The sequence below is a fragment of the Lagopus leucura genome, unplaced genomic scaffold, assembly GCF_019238085.1.
Source record: "Lagopus leucura isolate 7727_CA_CO unplaced genomic scaffold, USGS_WTPT01 Super-Scaffold_100159, whole genome shotgun sequence".
Lineage (NCBI taxonomy): Eukaryota > Metazoa > Chordata > Aves > Galliformes > Phasianidae > Lagopus > Lagopus leucura.
In genome coordinates this window covers 30,745,652-30,763,820 of record NW_024962335.1, presented here as the reverse complement: position 1 = coordinate 30,763,820, position 18,169 = coordinate 30,745,652, and the positions used below count along the sequence as shown (strand labels likewise).

The window sequence follows — 18,169 nt, the reverse complement described above, 5'->3', positions numbered from 1 at the left end:
GTCGCCAACCACCAGACCAGGCTGCCCAGAGCCACATCCAGCCTGGCCTTGAATGCCTCCAGGGATGGGCATCCACAGCCTCCTTGGGCAACCTGTTCCTGTGTGTCACCACCCTCTGTGTGAAAAACTTCCTCCTAATATCCAACGTAAACCTCCCCTGTCTCAGTTTAAAACCATTCCGCCTTGTCCTGTCACTATCCACCCTCGTAAACAGCCATTCTCCCTCCTATTTATATGCTCCCTTCAATATTGGAAGTCCTTTTCCTGAATGCCAGATGGGCAGTGCTAGTGATGCGCAGAATGCATTGAACTGGGGAAGATGCAAGACAACTGTGGTCATTCCTACAGGAGTAACTTAATATGACACTTCCAGTGCCTGCTAGAAAGAAAGTCACCAGGGCAACTGGAGTGTTTTGTTGCTCTAGCAAATCTTTTTATTACAGGGTGACTCTGAAAAAGTTGAGATCGTTCATTCTTATACAGTTCAAGTGAATTCTTCCCTGGAAAATAAGCTTTTCAGGCAGTCTGGCTCAATGAAGTAGCATGGTTTAATGAAATGAAATCACAAGGCAAATGAGGTTTTCCTAACAAAACAAAGAAGGAATCTAACAAGAAGTCTTAGCCTTATTTTTCATTCAGGCAAAACTCACACTTACAAACCCTCTGAATAAGGGGCCCTTCCAAGGAAGATCGGCACACGGTGTTGAGAGTGTAGAGTCCCTGTCTGAGCCGACCCAACTTCGGGAGATACGGCTCCAGCTACAGCGCTCCGTACGGCTCACTAGGTGGAGCTCTAAGGTACCAGGTAACCCCGCTGGGATCCACACGGAAGGACTGCTGTGTACCCAGGGCGGGCTGCAACACACTGCACCTCGCTGCGTTAACACGGCAATAAAGGACTGGAATTGAAGGGTGGCACCGCCCCACCCCTCGGGGATGTGCGAATGGCCAAAGCCAGCGGTGTGGACACTCAGAAAGCAAATAGCTCTTGCTTTGTGACGGAAAAAGCAGCGCGTTTAGTGATGGAGAAGCAGCTTTCTTACATTTCCTTCCCGTTTGTTCAGGCTTTAGGACGCTTTGCGGGCCGGCTTGCTGCAGCGGGACATGCGGGCACCGGGAGGAAGCGGGCAGAACGGGGCCGGGGCTGTGCTGGGCGTTGTTACCTATGGGGCGCTAACTAGTGTGTCCTGGCGGCGGGTCCGCCAACTGCTACAGCCCTTTAAAGCGATCGGTCCGGAAGACCGCAGAGCCGCGTTCTCCCCCTCGGAGGGGAATCGGGTCTAACACGGAAGGGTTCCTCCTTCGGGGCGGCGGTGACAGCGACGCTCATTGCCCAAACGACCCCAAACCCAGCGGGGACCACTCTCTTTTCCCCGGAGCTTTCGGCCCTCAGCCGGCCCCAGGAGCCCTCCACGGGCTCCCCACCTGTCGGGGCCTACCCCGCCGACCTCCCCCTCCCCACCGTGCCGGCGGGGCCGAGGGCAGAGCCGGGGCTGAGGGCGGTGCGTCCCTCCCCGGCCCGCCCCGGGCGCCGGCCCCGCCCCCGCCGCGGGAGCCGCGGCGAATCAGCGGGGCGCTGTCAGGGCGTCAGCGCCGGCGGCTCCGCGCGGCCGGCCCCGAGCGCGTCCCTTATCGCAGACGGGCACCGGGGGCCGGGACCGCATCATTACCATGGGCACTGTTTGCTTTGCGCGGCGCTGCTGTTTGCTCTTCGCCCTCGCCTGGGCCGGCAGGTTGGCGGCGGGCAGTGGGAGCGCAGGTAAGAGAGTCTGCCGCGTACCGCGTTTCCCACCCGTGGCTCCGGGACACCGCAGCGCTCCGGGCCGCCCGCCAGCCTCTCCCGCTTCGGGGTGACGGGGAGAGGCCGCTCCTTGCTGCCGGAGGCGTCCTCGCGCCGGAACCGGGGAAGGGAGCGGGAGGGCAAAGTTAGCCAAGAGCCCGTGAGGTGAATCCGCGCTGAGCGCCGGTCGCTGCGCGGGGGAGCGCTGGTTGCAGGAGCTCCGTGGTGCTTCCCTGCGTTAACCTCGAGAGCCCGTATGTCTGAACAACCGCGCTCTCGCAGTAGCAGTAATGATAGCAGCAAGCCTTTGCTCTGGTGTTAAAAATCTGCTTAGGAATGCTGTAAGCCAGCGGTAATCTCTTAAAGATGTGCGTGCGGTCCCCAAAGTTGTGTGCTGGCAGAAACCTTCCAGGTAAAACGGGGGGTTGGGGGAGGGAGCAGAGAAATCCCTTTTCTCCCGATACTGAGTCGAAGCGCAGCAAAATGTACGGAGGCGGTGTGGAAGTTCGTGAAGTGCCCGAAATGCTGCGCGGGGATCCCGTGGGGCCGTGCCCTTCCCTTGGGCTCCGTGCCGCTCCCGGCCGCCTCCCGCTGCTGCTGCGCGGTGTCCCCGCTGTCCCGCGCGCTTCGGTTGTCCGACGGCATTGCGAGGAGTGCTGCTGTCACCCTGCTGCTCTGATGGGCGGTGAGGCCGCTTGAATGACTTAAAAGCATGAAACGACGCTTTTCTTTTTTGTTTTTTTCCTTTTTTTTTTTCTTCCTCTCTCTCTTTTCAAATCCTTTTTGTGCTTGACTGGGGCTGTGTCTGGGTCGGGCAGCAGCCTCGCACGCCCGGAGCGCACTCATGTAAATCATAGCGAGTTCTGAACTGGCCCGAGAGGGCAAGAGAGAAGGAAGAGGCGTGCAGCAGCCGCGCGTTTCTCGAGAAAACGCAGCGCTGCGTGTGGCAGCGGAAACTCTTCTCTCCTTCCCAGAGCAGCCCTCGGGTGCGGGCTGGCAGCCGGGACCCGTCCCGCACCTCTCGGCAGTGCCGCGGTATCTGCGCCCTGACAGAGCCCTCCGCGCTCTCTGGCTCTGAAGCGCCTTACCGTCGGGAGCGGCTGAGCGAAAGCTTCTCAAAGGATTAGCATTGGGATTTCAAACTGCTTGACTTTGGTGCATCTTTTGAGGGGATCTGCTCATCGGGTTGGCATGAAACCAGCTGCACGTGTGTCGTTCTGGTTGCCCCCTCCCATCGCAGCAGAAGTCTCCCCTCTCCCCGACGGCTCAGGGCGGGCCGTGCCGCGTCGTGCTCAGCCGCTGTGCCCCCGCCGGGCACGGGCTTCTCTGCCCGCCTCCCCGTGGCGAGGCCGTTCGGAGCGGAGCGAGGGGCGCGGGGCCGGCAGCACGGGGCGGGCCCCCACCGAGGTGGCCCCTCATGAGGGGGACGAGGAGGACTGGGACCTCGGGGGGGGGCAGGGCAGGTTAGCAGGGCTGTAAATGTTCCCATGTTAACAGCATACCCCGTCCGTGAATTGGTCGGAGCCCTTTTTTTTTTTTTTTTTTTTTTTTTTTTCCTCGTCTCCTATGCTCACTTCATTAACATTCCCACGACTACCAAATCTCGCCTCTCTCTCATCCTCCTCCCTCCCCCCTCCTCTTTAAATCCGGGGGAGAAAACGAATGCCCGCCGCTGAGATGTTTGTAAAGGCTTCCTCCCCTCAGAGAGAGAAAAGCGCTCCGGTCCCCTTTCAGAGCCCGCCGCGTTAGAGGCGGCAGCGGCGGCCGGACGGCGGCCGGCACCGCTCCCTTCCAGGCGATGCTCGGTTGATGATGCTGGTACAGGTCGCTAACTTACCGAGCGAGGTTCTTAGGGTTTGCCATTTACTTGTATTTTGCCGTTTAACAAAAAGGATAAAGGCGGTTTTGCTGTTAGCTGTTTCATTTCTCTCATTCCTCCATCAGCATAGCTGAAATAAATTGGGAGATATCTTTCTAAATTAACATATATTTGCGACAGTATGCAAATAATGCAAATAGACTTGCTTTCTCCTCATTTAAGCTCTCACTTGTTTCAACTAACCATGATGGGGATCTCTCCTGCCAGACCTATCCAACAGGCACTAATTTCTAGTAAATTTAATGATTCTTGTTTTAATACAGAAGCGTGGGACCGAGACCCCTAACTTACTGGAGAGAAAAAGCCAGCACTTAGATTTAGAGAGAGTAACTTGCTGGCTGGTTTGATTATGTCAGTTTAGATGCTCTCAATTCCAGGATGGTGCTAGGAAGGAAGGCAGGTGAGCAGCTTCTGCAAGGAGTGTGTTCCTTTCTCAGGTCTCACATCTTCCTTGGGTTTATTCTGTATTCCAGATGTTGATGAGTGCACAGAAGGTACAGACGACTGTCACATCGATGCCATTTGCCAAAATACGCCGAAATCCTACAAATGCATCTGCAAGCCAGGCTATAAGGGCGAAGGGAAACAGTGCGAAGGTAAGGACAGCTGGGCTCCCTTCTCATCTCTACGCCCCTCCCCACTCTTATTTGTTTGCTCTTTAAAAGCTTTTGTAAATAGCTGAATTCCTGGCACGATTAATGCAGATTTACAGCTGCTTAACCTCAAATCTCGGTGTTTATTGGCAAGCATCCCCCTGCTGCTTTTGCTAATTGTCCTCCATCACAAACGGTTGTGTCCTCCAGCCCATCCGGGGGGAAAAAAACAAATAATAATAGTAAAAAGGAGCACCATTCCCCTGTGATGCTCCTGCCTTGGCCCATGGCGTGGTGCAGCCCCCCCCCCCCCACACAGGTGCAGGGAGCTCACACCATGTTCCCTTGGGCCCATCACAGTGGGATTTTTCTGTACAACTTCAACAATGGCCATGTTATGAACTTCATCATAACATGGCCATTTGAGCATGAGATTATCCTCTGGTGGAAAGAATGGATATGGTAGTCACTGCAGAATGCCATGCAAATAAAAAATGTGACATTATTATATTTTTCCACTTGTAAATGCTCAGCAGCTATATAAATTCTTCCAAATCTCTCTGCTGCAGACTGAATCTTTTTCAAAATGTACGTGGCCAGTCTATAAAAAAGATTAAAGATCTAGAAATGGCTTTGCTGAAGTCTATAAAAATTGGAGACCACATTATTATTCCTCATGGACTTCCAAAGTGTTTGTTCTAGAGCCCTCATAAAGCATTTGTTTGGTTGTATTTTTTTTCTCTTGGGCTTAAACTGACAGAGGTCTATTCCTACTGTCCGCCTCTTGGTGCTGTAGTGTCTCTGAGGTGCTGTTCATTTGGAAGCCAGGTTTTCCTTCTTGCAAAGAAGGAAAGACAGAATAATCATTCAGCACCGCTGTCGTCCCCTGTTCATCTCTTCCAGGGAAGGAACTCTGTAGCAAAAATGTACTCTGGGCCACAACTGTAGAGGTTGCAGTGCGCTCATGCTTCTCATTGCATTGGTTTTCCACACTGAAAGTTTCCGTAAGCTTTAACTACCATTTTTCAGCTGTTCATCTCTTTTTAATAGTAAGCCTAGGTTGTACTCCTACCTGTTTACTGTATGTATTTATTTTTGCCTAACTTGCTTTGGTGCATTTAAAAAAGGAAAAAGAATTCTGTAAGTAGTAACATTCATATTTCCCTGCACAGTGATGTACAGAATCATGCAATTTCTGTAGCTGATGTCATACTGCTGTGTCTGATGGCATTTAGTGTTTGATGGGCTTGAGATTTACAGTAAGCTGGGACTGACTGCAATATATTCTGTGTAGACACTGAATTGTTCAGCATTACTCAGGTAAATTAATGTAAGGTGTTTAAATCAGATATTGCTCTGTGTGATGGACAACTTTTCTTACAGTAATAGTTCTAAAGATTTTGTGACATCTCTATATCTGAAGTTAGTGGTTAATGTCAGACTTTTGGATAAGCAGAAAGCTTGTCAGCTTCCTTTCAGGTGCTTGTTGTAGTTTACTTATGTAGTCCCTTTTAATTTGATCCCCGAGCAGTTTGAAAATTCGTTACTGAAGTAATGTACCTTCAGTGGCAGACAAATATTTGTATAATTGATGTCCTTCTTAAAACCATAGAGATGAAGGAAGAAGAGTCACACAAGCCAGTGGCAGACGTAAGCTCTTCCTCAGGTCTGCTTTTCGTGTAGTGTGGGTTTATTTTGCATCTTAAGGTCAAGTACTCCAAACCGACAGAAATAAACAGTCTGGCAGCGTATGGATTGAGATGTAATGTTCCATTACGAGACTACACAAGTAATCAGCCTTTACAAATTATCTTTTAAGATAGAAGTGACTGTGCTTGTAATAGATCAAACAGTTTTCATCGTGCCAGTAGCAAAGCTGGGTCATTACATGATTCCAGGTCTTCATAACAAAGCTTTTCTAAACGAGATTTTTAGTTAGTCACCTATGGGAAAAGGATGTATTCTGTACAGATTATGTGCCATTTTAACCAAGTTCTTGCTGACATTTATAGAAAACTACTGTACTGCATTGTATCAGGAGAGCACTAAGTTATAGCATAACCAACTCCCCTGTAGTGCAGGCTGTCCCTTACAGCCAGGTTACACTAAACAAACAGAATAACAGTTTGTGTGCTACATTGAGCATTAAGAAATGACCCTGTATGATCACATTCAATTTAAAATTTTAAAATCTAAATTTTATTAGCATCTTCTGAGATATTAGAATTAATGTAGGAAGGTGGGCATGTTAACTTTCTTTAAAGATCAGTCTTAAATTTTGCTCCATTCAAACTCAGTTTTTGGAGAACAGGATAAAGTATGGGAGCTAAGATGACTTGGATGATTTTTAAGCTTTATAAAAGCAGTGTAGCACATACTTAAATATGTCTGGAACGTAAATATGTATTTTGTGTACTCTTGTGCATTTATTTATACTTTTTTATTCAGAGAAGGTGAACAGTTTAAAAATTGATTCCTTGAAGCTCACATGTGCCTCTGTTGTGACTGGAAATATAAAGCATAGCCCCTTGTGCAGCATCGTGTGTATTTTGCTGCTCTGACCCAAAAGGTAGGAAGAAGTACACAAGATAGTAATAGTAATAGATAGTAACATTCTTTCAAGTATGCACTGGTAGCTGTAGCAACAATTATACTTGAAATGAAACTTTTTCCTGACAGCATGTTAAATTATTTCAACAGAGAATTTTTTTCTGGGTTTTGCGTTTCCCCCAGAGTATCTTTGGACTGGGTTTTTCCAGATTTCCTAATAATTAAGTATGACTTTTTAGTTTCCAGGTCTACCCTATCTTTTTATTTTTATTTTTTTCTTTTTCTGGAGGGGAGTGTTGTGATAGGTAGCCTCATCTGCTTGATCCATCTGACAAGTTTCTTTCTGCAGAGTACAGTTGTTTGTCTTGATAGAAGAGTTGCTAATTCCTCTTGTGTCCTGTTTCTCACTTCCCTTTGTAGACTTCAGGTTACACTTGTGATTTTTAATTTTATTTTATTTTATTTTATTTTTAATGCCCTATCTGCTGTGCTTTTGTCAAGCTATGTGGTCAGCATTGCCATAATAATATTTCCCCATATCATATAATATATAAATATTACCACAGAATTTGACCACAAATTCTCCAGTTGGCATTTCCATGGAACAGAATAGTGTGTCCAGCCCAGGTAATCTTTAAAAAAACAATTTACTTCCACCTGCTTGTTTTTATTCAACATACAGAATCTATGTCATATAAACTGAAACTAATTTAATGTCTGTGGCACTGACAGATCTACTGTTATCTTTGGGCATCTTCTTTGTTAAGGCTTTAGTCAATATCTCAAACACAGTGGCCTTATTTTCTCTGATTTAACTTTTGGTCTCCACTCAAGTGAGTATCTCACTGAAGTTGTTAGCTGCAAAATTATGTCAAAACAATGGAAAAATCCAGAAAATTCAAAGGGATTTCAAACCCTGATGCCATTGTTACGTGTTTGCTGTTGTAGGTTGCTTTATTGTTGAACAATCTATGAGAGGACTTAGCTCTCAAACCTGGTTAATTTTTTGCTCCCACTACTCAGATGAAGTTGAACCAAGTCCTCATGCCATTAGTGGTTAAAAAGCTGTATGATTTTTTATCTGGATATTTTATATACAGTTAATGGGTTGTGCTGGTTCTCTATTTTAATTCTTTTTTTCCCTTCAGCATACTGATGATGATTTCAGTGGGTTGTTCTAGTTGTAGTTTCTTTCTCTTTTGGATGATATCTTATAGATGGGACCCTTTACATAGAGAAAATGATTGGGTGGGTGTGATTTTTTTTTATTATTTTTTTTCCTGAAGATGTTTACTGGGACCTTTTGCTTCTGGGTTACAAAACTGCAAAACCGAAAAAAAGTATTGAGTATTTCTCATTATGCTTTTTCTGCTATCTTCCATAGTACCAGTGTAATTATTCTTCAGTTATTGTACTCGATTTTACACGGTTGTCGTCTTCTTGAACTCTGCACAGAAGAGTTCACTCACCAAATGGAATCTTTCAACTATCCTTCTCCATCATGAAGTTTCATGGTGTTGCTGATGGGCTTCTCACTTAGGGCAATATGTCTACCATGACAAAACATCTTGTGAGGGTCTGCCTCGAGGCTGATTTTTAGCTCTCTGCTTGTGTTGGAAATTTTTGCTAACAGCATTATACTGTGTGATTGATAGTGGGGTATGCCTGTACAGTTGTAGTCATGTATGTTTGTTATATGTTGATATATTTTGAATCCCTTTCCTACTGTAAGTAGTCATTCCAGGTGAACAGGTCATGGTAATCTGCAAAGGGAGCTGTTACTCTTGTTTACTCTGATGATAGGAGCTCACATTTCAGAGCACACATGTATTTGGTAATATGTATTCATTGTCCATTCTGAACATGTGGGTTCATCTGAGGGCTGAAGGAATCTTCTGGGGAAATGTGCAGCTCAGCAATGCTCCTCCACATCTGGGGCTGACACATTGCTCACTGAAACTACTGCCATAGATCCTAATGTTCATCTGTGTACACAGGAAGTACTTGATGAGTGGAAAAATTGGACGAGTGGAAAAACTTATGTTTATGTATCTAGGTCTTACCATTTCCAGTAATATTCTATGACACTTGGTGTTGGCTTTGACACAATCTGTTGTTGCAGACAGAAGAGCAGGGAATACTGTAAAGGTTATCTCAAAATTTATAACTAAAGGCCATCTTTGGAACTAGTAATTCTAAGATAGTAGAAACCACAGGGCAGTGAATTTTTTATTTGAGTAAATGTTTGAGATTTTTGAGACTGTTACACTCAACTCTATTTTCATGCTGAAGGCGCAGCTGGAATTTAATCTACTTGTGGTGTGCACAGCGATACGCTAAAGCTTAATGTGAGTAGTTAATTCCATTTATAAAGAATCTGAAAAAATATAGATAAAATCTCCTTATCATCTTCAATAATGCTGTGGGTGAGAGACCAAATTTCTTCTTATACCTCATTTGTTCGATCTATTTCTAAGGAATTAGACATTTCTTAGCAAACAAATCTTAGCAATGAGGAAAACGTATGTAAAATGTATTTCCTCATCACTCTTATTTGAATACTAATGGTTGTTTCTCCAGATTTGACTTAGTATTGTTCTTACAATTTTGATCTTGTTTGCTCATTTTATCTACCTTAAATTGCTGGTCTCACTCATTGGATTTTAACTGTACTTTAGTCTTTTGGATATCTATTGTATTTTTCTCTTGCTCTTCAAAGATGAATCCAAATACTGTCACAAAGCTCATCTGAATCAGCCTGGCAGTAGCACAGAGCACTTCAGACCTCTTTTATGAGCTTTCAGTACCGTCTCTTGCTCTGAAACTTCCTCCTATCAGGAGGGATAAGTAAGCATGGGCCTCTGGATGTCCTTCAATGATCCCTTTTTTTTTAATTTATTTTTTTTTTAAGTGCTGCATGTTCCATCAATTCACTCTCAGCAATTCTTTCTTAAGTGGATCTTCTTTAGCAGTGAGCCCGTGGGAAGTAAATAACATTGTTTCTTGTCTTTCAGTTTCTAAAACCAATGCGACTCAAGGCCTGCACTATAGCGGGCTTAGGCTTGTGTTATCTCTGCATCACTCAGTGGAATAACAGTGATGCTACTCAATGAGGCAGCATCAGTGATTTCTTTCTGATTCATTGGCACTAATTGCAACAGAAGGTGAATTTATTCCTTCAAGAAATGGTCATCTTCTACGATTGTGAAAATATCGACACATTACAGATTGAATATTAGCACTACATTCATAGTCTCACTGCTTGTAAGTAGATGCTCTGTGAAGCTGGTTTGGTCAGATAATGGCACTGGTAATATCCATTAGTAATATCCCACTATATATGTTGGAAAAACAAAGGTTTTTTTGAGCACATACATCCTCATCCTTTGCTTTTTCTGAAAAGCTGCAGGAATATTGCATGTGTTTGTATATTCCTAAATATTGTGTCATGCTTGATTTATACCATTATGCAAATTCGGTCATGTTTTGTGTAACCATTTTGTGACTTGATGTCTGTTTAGTACTTGAGTCTTTCACACTAATCTAATTACTTTTGATCAGGTTGTGCAGTATTCTTTAGGTCCATCAGTAACATTAGGTATCAAATCTGCCGTGCTTTCTAGTTTTTGAGCTGGAATACCTTAATGCTACCATTAACATTAATTCACATCGCCCTCCTATAATGGATATGTTGTCTTGATGCAATCTCGTTCTAGAAGCCTGTGATGTCTTTTTTTATCCCGTTGACTTGCAGCAGCCTATGTAGGCTCAAAGCCACCTTCCAGTTTTGTGGTGATGTTTATTTCAGCATCAGATCCTCCCTATTGCACTCGCACAGAGAGTAACTTTGCTCTGTATGAGCTTTTGTGCTGAGTTCATTGAAAGCAGCTTCTAAAATGAAGAACTACATGTTGTCAAAGAGTAGGGGAGAATGTAAACCAGCTTCTTTGATTTGAGCTAGTAACTAAATATTTTTTCTCTCAGTAATTGTGTACTCATTTGACTGGATAACTTGATGCATTGCTTTAGACTGATAAAAGCATCTCCCAGTATCCATTTCTGAGGTCTTCTGTATCTGTGCTCCTTTTCTTTTTTTGGTCTTGTACCATTTAATACTTGATTCCCAGCTTGCCAGTTTCCTGAATTACTGTAGGGAATGGAGTTTCTTAGGGGATGAGGTAGCAAGCAAGAAAATACTCCTGAGAACACTGTGTAATAAAACAGAGTTTTATTACAGCCTAAGTGAATTAACAGCTTATGGTAACTCTTCCTTTCTCCTTCAGTCTTTCTCTTTTCCTTGAATAGGGCTCTTGTTTTGGCCGGGGTTGAGCCTTGGATTATTTTTTTTCCTTTCAGATTGATTTGTTTTTCTGATTTAGTTTAGCAGTTTACCCAATAAAGCCCTTCGCTGTGATGGCACGACCTGTTTAACTTCTCACCATGCCATCTGTCTCCATGTGTCACACGCACTCTTGTTTTCTCCCTTTATTCCCTGGCCTGTCCTACCTCTCAGAACTCTTTTCTGGCAGCCCATAATACTGCTTTAGTGAACAGCTCCCCCGGTGGTCCAGTTTGGAAATCTTCCATTTTTAGTTAGGAAAAGAACATTTGCTACTTTTTTTTTTTTTTTTTTTTTTTTTTCCTCTTCTAGAAATGCTTTTTGGATACAAATATCACTATATTTTGCATAAACAAATACCATGCAGCTAGAAATATGGCTGAATTCTTCAGAAGAATTACATGTAATTCTTGATTTTGAAAAAGATATGTTTCTTTTTTCCAGGGACACTTCTCTAAATAGTTGATAAGCTCTCTGTCTGCTGGATGGTCTGAGTACTCTGGGAACTTAAAGATATTTATAAAATTTCATCACTCTCAGCAGTTGCTGAGCTGTACAACCCAGGGAGGCCTCTGGTAGTGATATAAACTTAAATTTAACAGGAACTTCTCTTTTCCAACAAATATGCTGTGTCAATTTTTTGCCAGAAATAACGATGAATAAATTGGATGTATATGATATCAATATAGAAGAGTTGGTATGACTTTTGTCCTCATTCTTTATGTATCTGTCACCCACTGCCTTGTTTTCCTTGATTTCGCTGGTTCTCTTTACTTTTCTGTGTTTTCATACCTGCACCTTTATTTGTGATGTACTCTTACCTTGCAGTTTTATCCCATACCAGGATCTCTGGGCCTTTGGTCTTCTCTCTTTCTTGAGTCACCTTCAAGTCAAAACAGCTACCAACAGCTCAGTTTTCCCTTTTTCTTCATTTTCTGCATGGGCTTTTTTTGGCCCATGCTGCCAGCTCTGAGTTCACATATCCCAGCTGTTCCCATTGCCCACAAAGGCTCTTTTCTCATGACTGGAAAGACATAATTGTTTGGCATTTTGCTATCGTTTCACAAAATCATGGATTTATAAACTTTTGTTTGATTTGAGGGACTGTTTGCATGTATGTCTATCTCAGTACCAACATGCACATTCTTGTGAGTCTGAACTTACACTGATAAAAGAGATGGTCAGGGAACCTTTGATCAAATGGTAAGAGTGGGGAAATTGATTTTCTGCTGCTTTTCTAATCTTTACTCAGATACACTCCACTAATGTGGATTTTGTTTCCTCTGCATTTGAGTCAGGTAGCATCTCCTCTGATACCACTAGGGCACTGTAGAGGCAATAGGAATTGCAGGTGGTGGATGCAGTCTCTGTGCCTGTGGAAGATGATGGTAAGTACAGCCTGTGTATGCATGGTGCTAGCTTAACCCTATTTTGGACCAGAATGGGAGCCATAACAACAGGGAAAGTCTCGCCTAGCCTCAGGTAGCCCTGGAATGGAGGAAAATAAGGCACGGAAGTTGTGTGCACATTTGGTTGAGAAAAGGAATAATACCATGCCTTCCCAACATACTGGATTAGGGATTTCCTGTTCACTTGATTGTGCTTTTTTGAACAGTCACTTGATGTGGGGCTGTACTGTGAAGAATATGACTGAAGCAATAAATAGTGGAAAGAAAAAAAAAAAAAAAAAAAAAAAAAAAGAAAAAGGATTACAGTAGGGCATCATAAGCAATTCTACACTGACAATGAACTGTGCTATATAGGCTGAAACAAAAGGCTGGAGAGTTCATCACCAGCCTCCATCCAGATATAGATCTGTTGACCACAACTCTCTAACTACAACTATGCAGTCATTTCCTTATCCTCTTAATAGTCCACCCTTCAAATCCATCTCTCTCAAAGTTAGAGATAAGGATGTGGTGTGGGACCATGTCAAAGACCTTGCACAAATCCATATCGATGACATCAGTTCCCTACTGCTGTCACTCCATCATACAAGGTCAGTATATTGGTCAGGCACAATCTGCCCTTGCTGGAGCTCAGATCACGTCTTTATCTTGCATGTGCCTTTAATGTAGCTTTCGGGAGGATCTGTGCTATGATCTTCCTGAGGCACAGACATGAAGCTAGCTGTAAGATAAGAAACAGAAGAAGTTTGTCAGCCTCCTTCAAGGCTTTCCTACACGTTTAAGATACTCATCAGATTCATTTACATTTACATCGCAGTTTGATGAGCCATTTTGTTGAATGCTTTGAATGTTCAGAGTACTTTAGTTCAGTATGTGTTTAATCTTAAGTAGATGTTACCCTTAAAAGTAATTCTCTTTAAGTGCTTTGTTAAAGTGATGATACCATCTTATTTTGCTTAGTGCAGTGCCCATCTTCTGCAGCTGTAAAGTATCACGGTTTTTCCTTCAGTGTAAAAAGAAAAGGAAAAAACAAGTCCTTGGATCATTTAATAAGCTAATGTGAGACCTTTGTTTTGCAGGTGCTTTGGACTGTTGTTCCCATGCGTTAGTTTGCATGAAGCACTCTGATGTTATTTTTAATAAAGCACCAAGCTCACGAAACATTAACACTTGAGGGGAAAAAAAAAAAAAAAAAGGGAGTGATGCGTAATAATGATTTGCTGTTTGTTATTGTTCTGGAGAGGATTCTGATGTACAAGGGTGGCCCCAAAGGTTACACCTCCTGTTTTATTACATTGGCCCACAGATGGATGTTGGTGGAATGGCAGTAGAGCCATGAACCTTCCCACCAATATTCCATTATATTTTGTTGCTGTGTGACAGATGGTGGCAGAGGGGCAGTCTGGCAAAACAGTGTCTGCTATAGTAGTATGGATGAAGCAAAGACGTGTCACTGAATACTTCCATGTGGGAAAAAATGTCACCCACTGACATTCACCAAGGTTTGCTGAATGTTTGTGGAGAACAAACAGTGAGGTGGTGGGTGATGTGTTTCAGGAGTGGTGACCGTGACAGTGGATTACCTCTGCAAGCACGGGTTTTTAGAAGTGTGGCGTGCAGATCTTGTTCATTGCTGGTGAAAAGGCATAGCTAAACGTGGTGACTGTGTTGAAAAATAGTGTTTTGTAGCTGAGCATTTGCTCTACCATACAGTGTTATGCTCTTTGTACCTGATGTGGTATCCATGAAAATAAACAGGAGACATTATTTTTCAGAGCAGCCTATGAAGAACGTACTTCAGGGACCAGAGAATGGGAACCACTACAGAAGTAGTTGTTTTCTGTACCTGTAATTGCTGACAATACGTAACTGCTGTGCATTCAAGTTCTTGCTGCTGTCAGAAGAAAAATTCACTAGATTTGTTTTGTTCTAACTTTGTTATTTGGAAGCTGGAGCTTCCAAATACTTGCTGTTGAAGCAAGTAGTCTCGCCTGTCACGGAGAAGACATGCCTGAAATGGGTTATCCTGTATGAGGAGGATGGATAATACACATATAAGTTTTTTTGGCAGCATGTGTGCAAGAGGAAATGTATCTGACTTGATATCTCTAGCGATGTTCATGAATTTTGCTGAGTAGAATTACGCTTTTATTCTTTTTGCATTTTTCCTCTGTTTGCTAAACTTAAAACTCCGTAACAACCATTATTTGGAGATATTCCTTTAATTTTTACTATGAAGTACCAAATTCTGAGTTTATTCAGAAATTCACGTTTTTCTTAAATATTCTCACCTGTCTACAGATTAAAACTATCAAAGTGCTTATTTCCACCTCTTCCTTCCCGCAATCACTTTCTCTTAAACCATTCTAGTTGCTTTTGTAGCGGTACACTTCACCTGATCCTCAGTAATATTCTTGATACACCGTGCACCAGATAGGCACGTGCTCAGAGCTGATTGCTTCTGCTTCCTACTGCTAATGGATTTTACCAAGTGTAATCAGGCACACTGGACAAAGGCAGTACTGCCTGCTCTGTGCTTTAGACTGATCTAAAGCCATAAAACTGCTTCACTATGGGGGATAAATGTGAGCTATTTGCCTATGGGAGGGCAGAGCCTGTTGTGCCAGGCTTTGTTTAAGTGGAACCTTGTGGCTTTTGCTTGGCTTGAATTCCTTGCAAAGCAAATTCACCTCTGATCAGACTGGAACATGCGGACGTATTCAGAGTACAAGGAATAACTAAGAGAATGTGGGCTGCTGGAGCTTCTCTGACCTGTAACTATTTTGACCTGTAAGAGCTAGCCAGAGAACGTGGCAGGAGCAGACAGACATCCTCAGCCTGTTTTCCTGAAATAAAAGCCTGAAGACTAAAATGGTTTGTTTGGGAATCATCTTTTTCATTAGGTATAACTGTGCCATTATGTGAAGATGGAAGCAGCTTATTCTGTATGCAAATAGTTTAAGATCTAAGGAGATTATGGCTTCAGAATGGAAGAAGTTTTCTATTGCAGCTCTCTTGAGGGCTTAAACAATGAAAACAACTCCCTCAGATTTTTGTTTATAATATGATTAACCATCCCAGCTGACAAGGAAAAACTGCTTTTTTGTGGCATGGATAAAATCCAAAGTGTTGTCACTTAAGTTTTATGTTAATAGTCACTTCTAAACCTAAATAAAAATTATTTGTGTTCTTTGTGCTTCTAGCACTTTACGTCATTTCACTGTTTCTTTTAAATCTTTTAAACATTCTTTTTCTTCAAGGATATGTGTGAACTGCATGAAAAATAAAATCATTTGCTTGTATTGCATGTGGTCTCACGAAGCAAAACCCAACAGGGTTTTGTTCCCTGAACAGAGCATACACACAAATCTGTTTTGAATGTCAGCAGCAATTGCATCCATTTTCTGCAATAGCTTATTCACATAACTTGAGTTAATGTAAAAGTTTCATAAGCACATCTCTGAGTATTTTTGTTGGGCTTTCTGCGACAAAGTGAATGTGTATGCACATAAGGATACCCATGTGTGCCTGTATTCATTCAGAAATCCTTTATTGTTGTCTGGAGCTATGAAACATAATGCTGAAAGGATTCTAGAAAGGTCAGGAAAAAGTAGTGGTAAGGCAGAGGTAACACTTTGTAATGTTATGGTCTCTTTATGCCAGAAATATATTTAAGTATCCTGAAGAACTCCAACTTGTGCAGTTGTTTGTCAGCTTGTCTCCGAGTAGAACAGAGTTAGTACAACATGTTCCCATACAGCTTGAAAGTAGAAGGTTTTTTTCATTATCATTAATATTGATGCTATGATTGGACACTGGTGGTAGCTGTAGGAGGTTTCAAGGCAAGTGTTTTGTGATCGGTAAGGAAGGTAGCAGGCAGTTGCTGTAGCCTGCTTGGCAGTGGGAGACTGCATCAATCTTTGTCCTGAGATTACCTGATACGTTGCCTCAGCTAGGAAGAGCCTGGACGTTTCTGAAAGGACCAGCATGTTTCCAGTGAAGTTGTCATTCATTGCAGAAAATCCTAGTGTTTGTAATTGAAGCCACCTAAATGATCCTGTCTACACACAGTGCATTCTGTATGTCTCGTGCTTGATGAAAAAGGCCGTCTGGTGCCTGAACCATGCTATCTCTTTTATTAAACAAGATCTTTGTGTTTGTGGGGAGTCCTGGAGACTCCAGGTGGTGTCTGAAAGGTTTGCCACTTGGATGTGAGTATTACAGGTGTCCTGCTGGGTGAGAGAAACTTGTGTGGGTGCTTGTCGTGTGCTCAGGAGCACAGGGCTCCAGTTCACTCAGCTGATGTTGCTCAAACTTACTGGAATAAATTGATCTTAATAATGAGACCAAGCATGAAGAACTTCAGTTTTTGAAGAAGTTGTGAAAGGCGAAAGGTCTGGTAGGAGTGCTTTAAAAGGCTGTTTGTGTAAGTAATGCAAACCACAGGTTGGTTTTTTTTTTTACCTTAGAGACGTCCACACGGTATACATCCTCAAAACCTTTATGCTGATTATGAACATAACTATTAAAAGGGGGAATAGGCTGCTGGGAAGCATAATGCATATTTCTTATTACTGACCTGTACAAAATCAAGGGAGAAAAGCCATAGTAGGAGCAAACTTTATACTGTATGTATCAAGTCAAAGGATTTGTGGTTTATGTTTTTCTTTATAATACACAACCGTGTAAATAAATGAAGTTCCACTGAAAATCTAGTTTACCAATAGATTTTTTTAGCAAACTTTATAATCAACAAGGAATTATAAAACCTAACGGCAATACATGTCTTCTGGTCTGAATTAGTCACCAACATGGTCTTTTCTATTATAATAGTTCAAGCTGGTGGGAGTGCTTTAAATGCTTCAAACCATTTAACCTTAATTGCTCAGTTTTAATAGACATTTGCTAACTAAAGGAACCAAATTATAGCTTGAATTAGGCTTTACTAATCTTAATTAAAAGCTCTCCTTTATAATCAGAAACAGCTTAAGCTTAAAACAGTAAGCCATGCTGAAATGACTTATCTTTAAAAGCTGAAGCCCTTTTGATAATGATTGCTTAGACTGAGTACCATTATTGTCCTTATATTGCATTTAATTAAAAATATATCCTCCATGTGGTTTTGTTCCTTCTGATAGCTGTAAAATTATTTGGTTGGTGGGGAGTTTACTTTTCCTGTGGTTATTTAAAAACATGTTGCTGCCCTTTGTTAAAGAAGTTTTCTGGGGTCACAAATCACAAAACAAACGTGTGAATTAGTATAAATATTAACTTCCTGCCTTCCTCCATCCTCAAGTGAATGCTTGTCAGTCACTCAAATTAAATGGTGTGCTAAGAATTTAATTGCAATGTCTAATAATATATTCTGTAATTCATTTGGTTTAACATTTAAATTGTATTTAGGCAGTTAATTATGGGCTTTATGTTGCACTTATTCATGAGGGCTAACTTATAGCAAAAACTAAAGCCTGTCCACTGAGCATGTGGCATCCTAGTAGAATTTCTTTTCATTTCAAGGGTATATGCAAGAAGCAAACGATGGATTTCATCTGTCTGAGTGTGGATCTCAGGAGTACATACCAATATGCTTAAGATGATAGCCTTGCTTTCCCTACGTTG

General features: G+C 42.6%; 1 protein-coding gene across 1 annotated transcript in view; it reads left to right on the top strand.

Annotated features, from left to right (window-relative positions):
• Nucleotides 1-1,671: 1,671 nt before the first annotated feature.
• Nucleotides 1,672-18,169, top strand: part of SCUBE1 (signal peptide, CUB domain and EGF like domain containing 1) — a 201,347-nt gene continuing 184,849 nt past the window's right edge. The window contains exons 1-2 of the mRNA XM_042890068.1: nucleotides 1,672-1,759; nucleotides 4,133-4,255. Of these exons, the coding sequence (XP_042746002.1) occupies nucleotides 1,672-1,759; nucleotides 4,133-4,255 (211 nt within the window). The remainder of the gene's footprint in view (nucleotides 1,760-4,132; nucleotides 4,256-18,169) is intronic.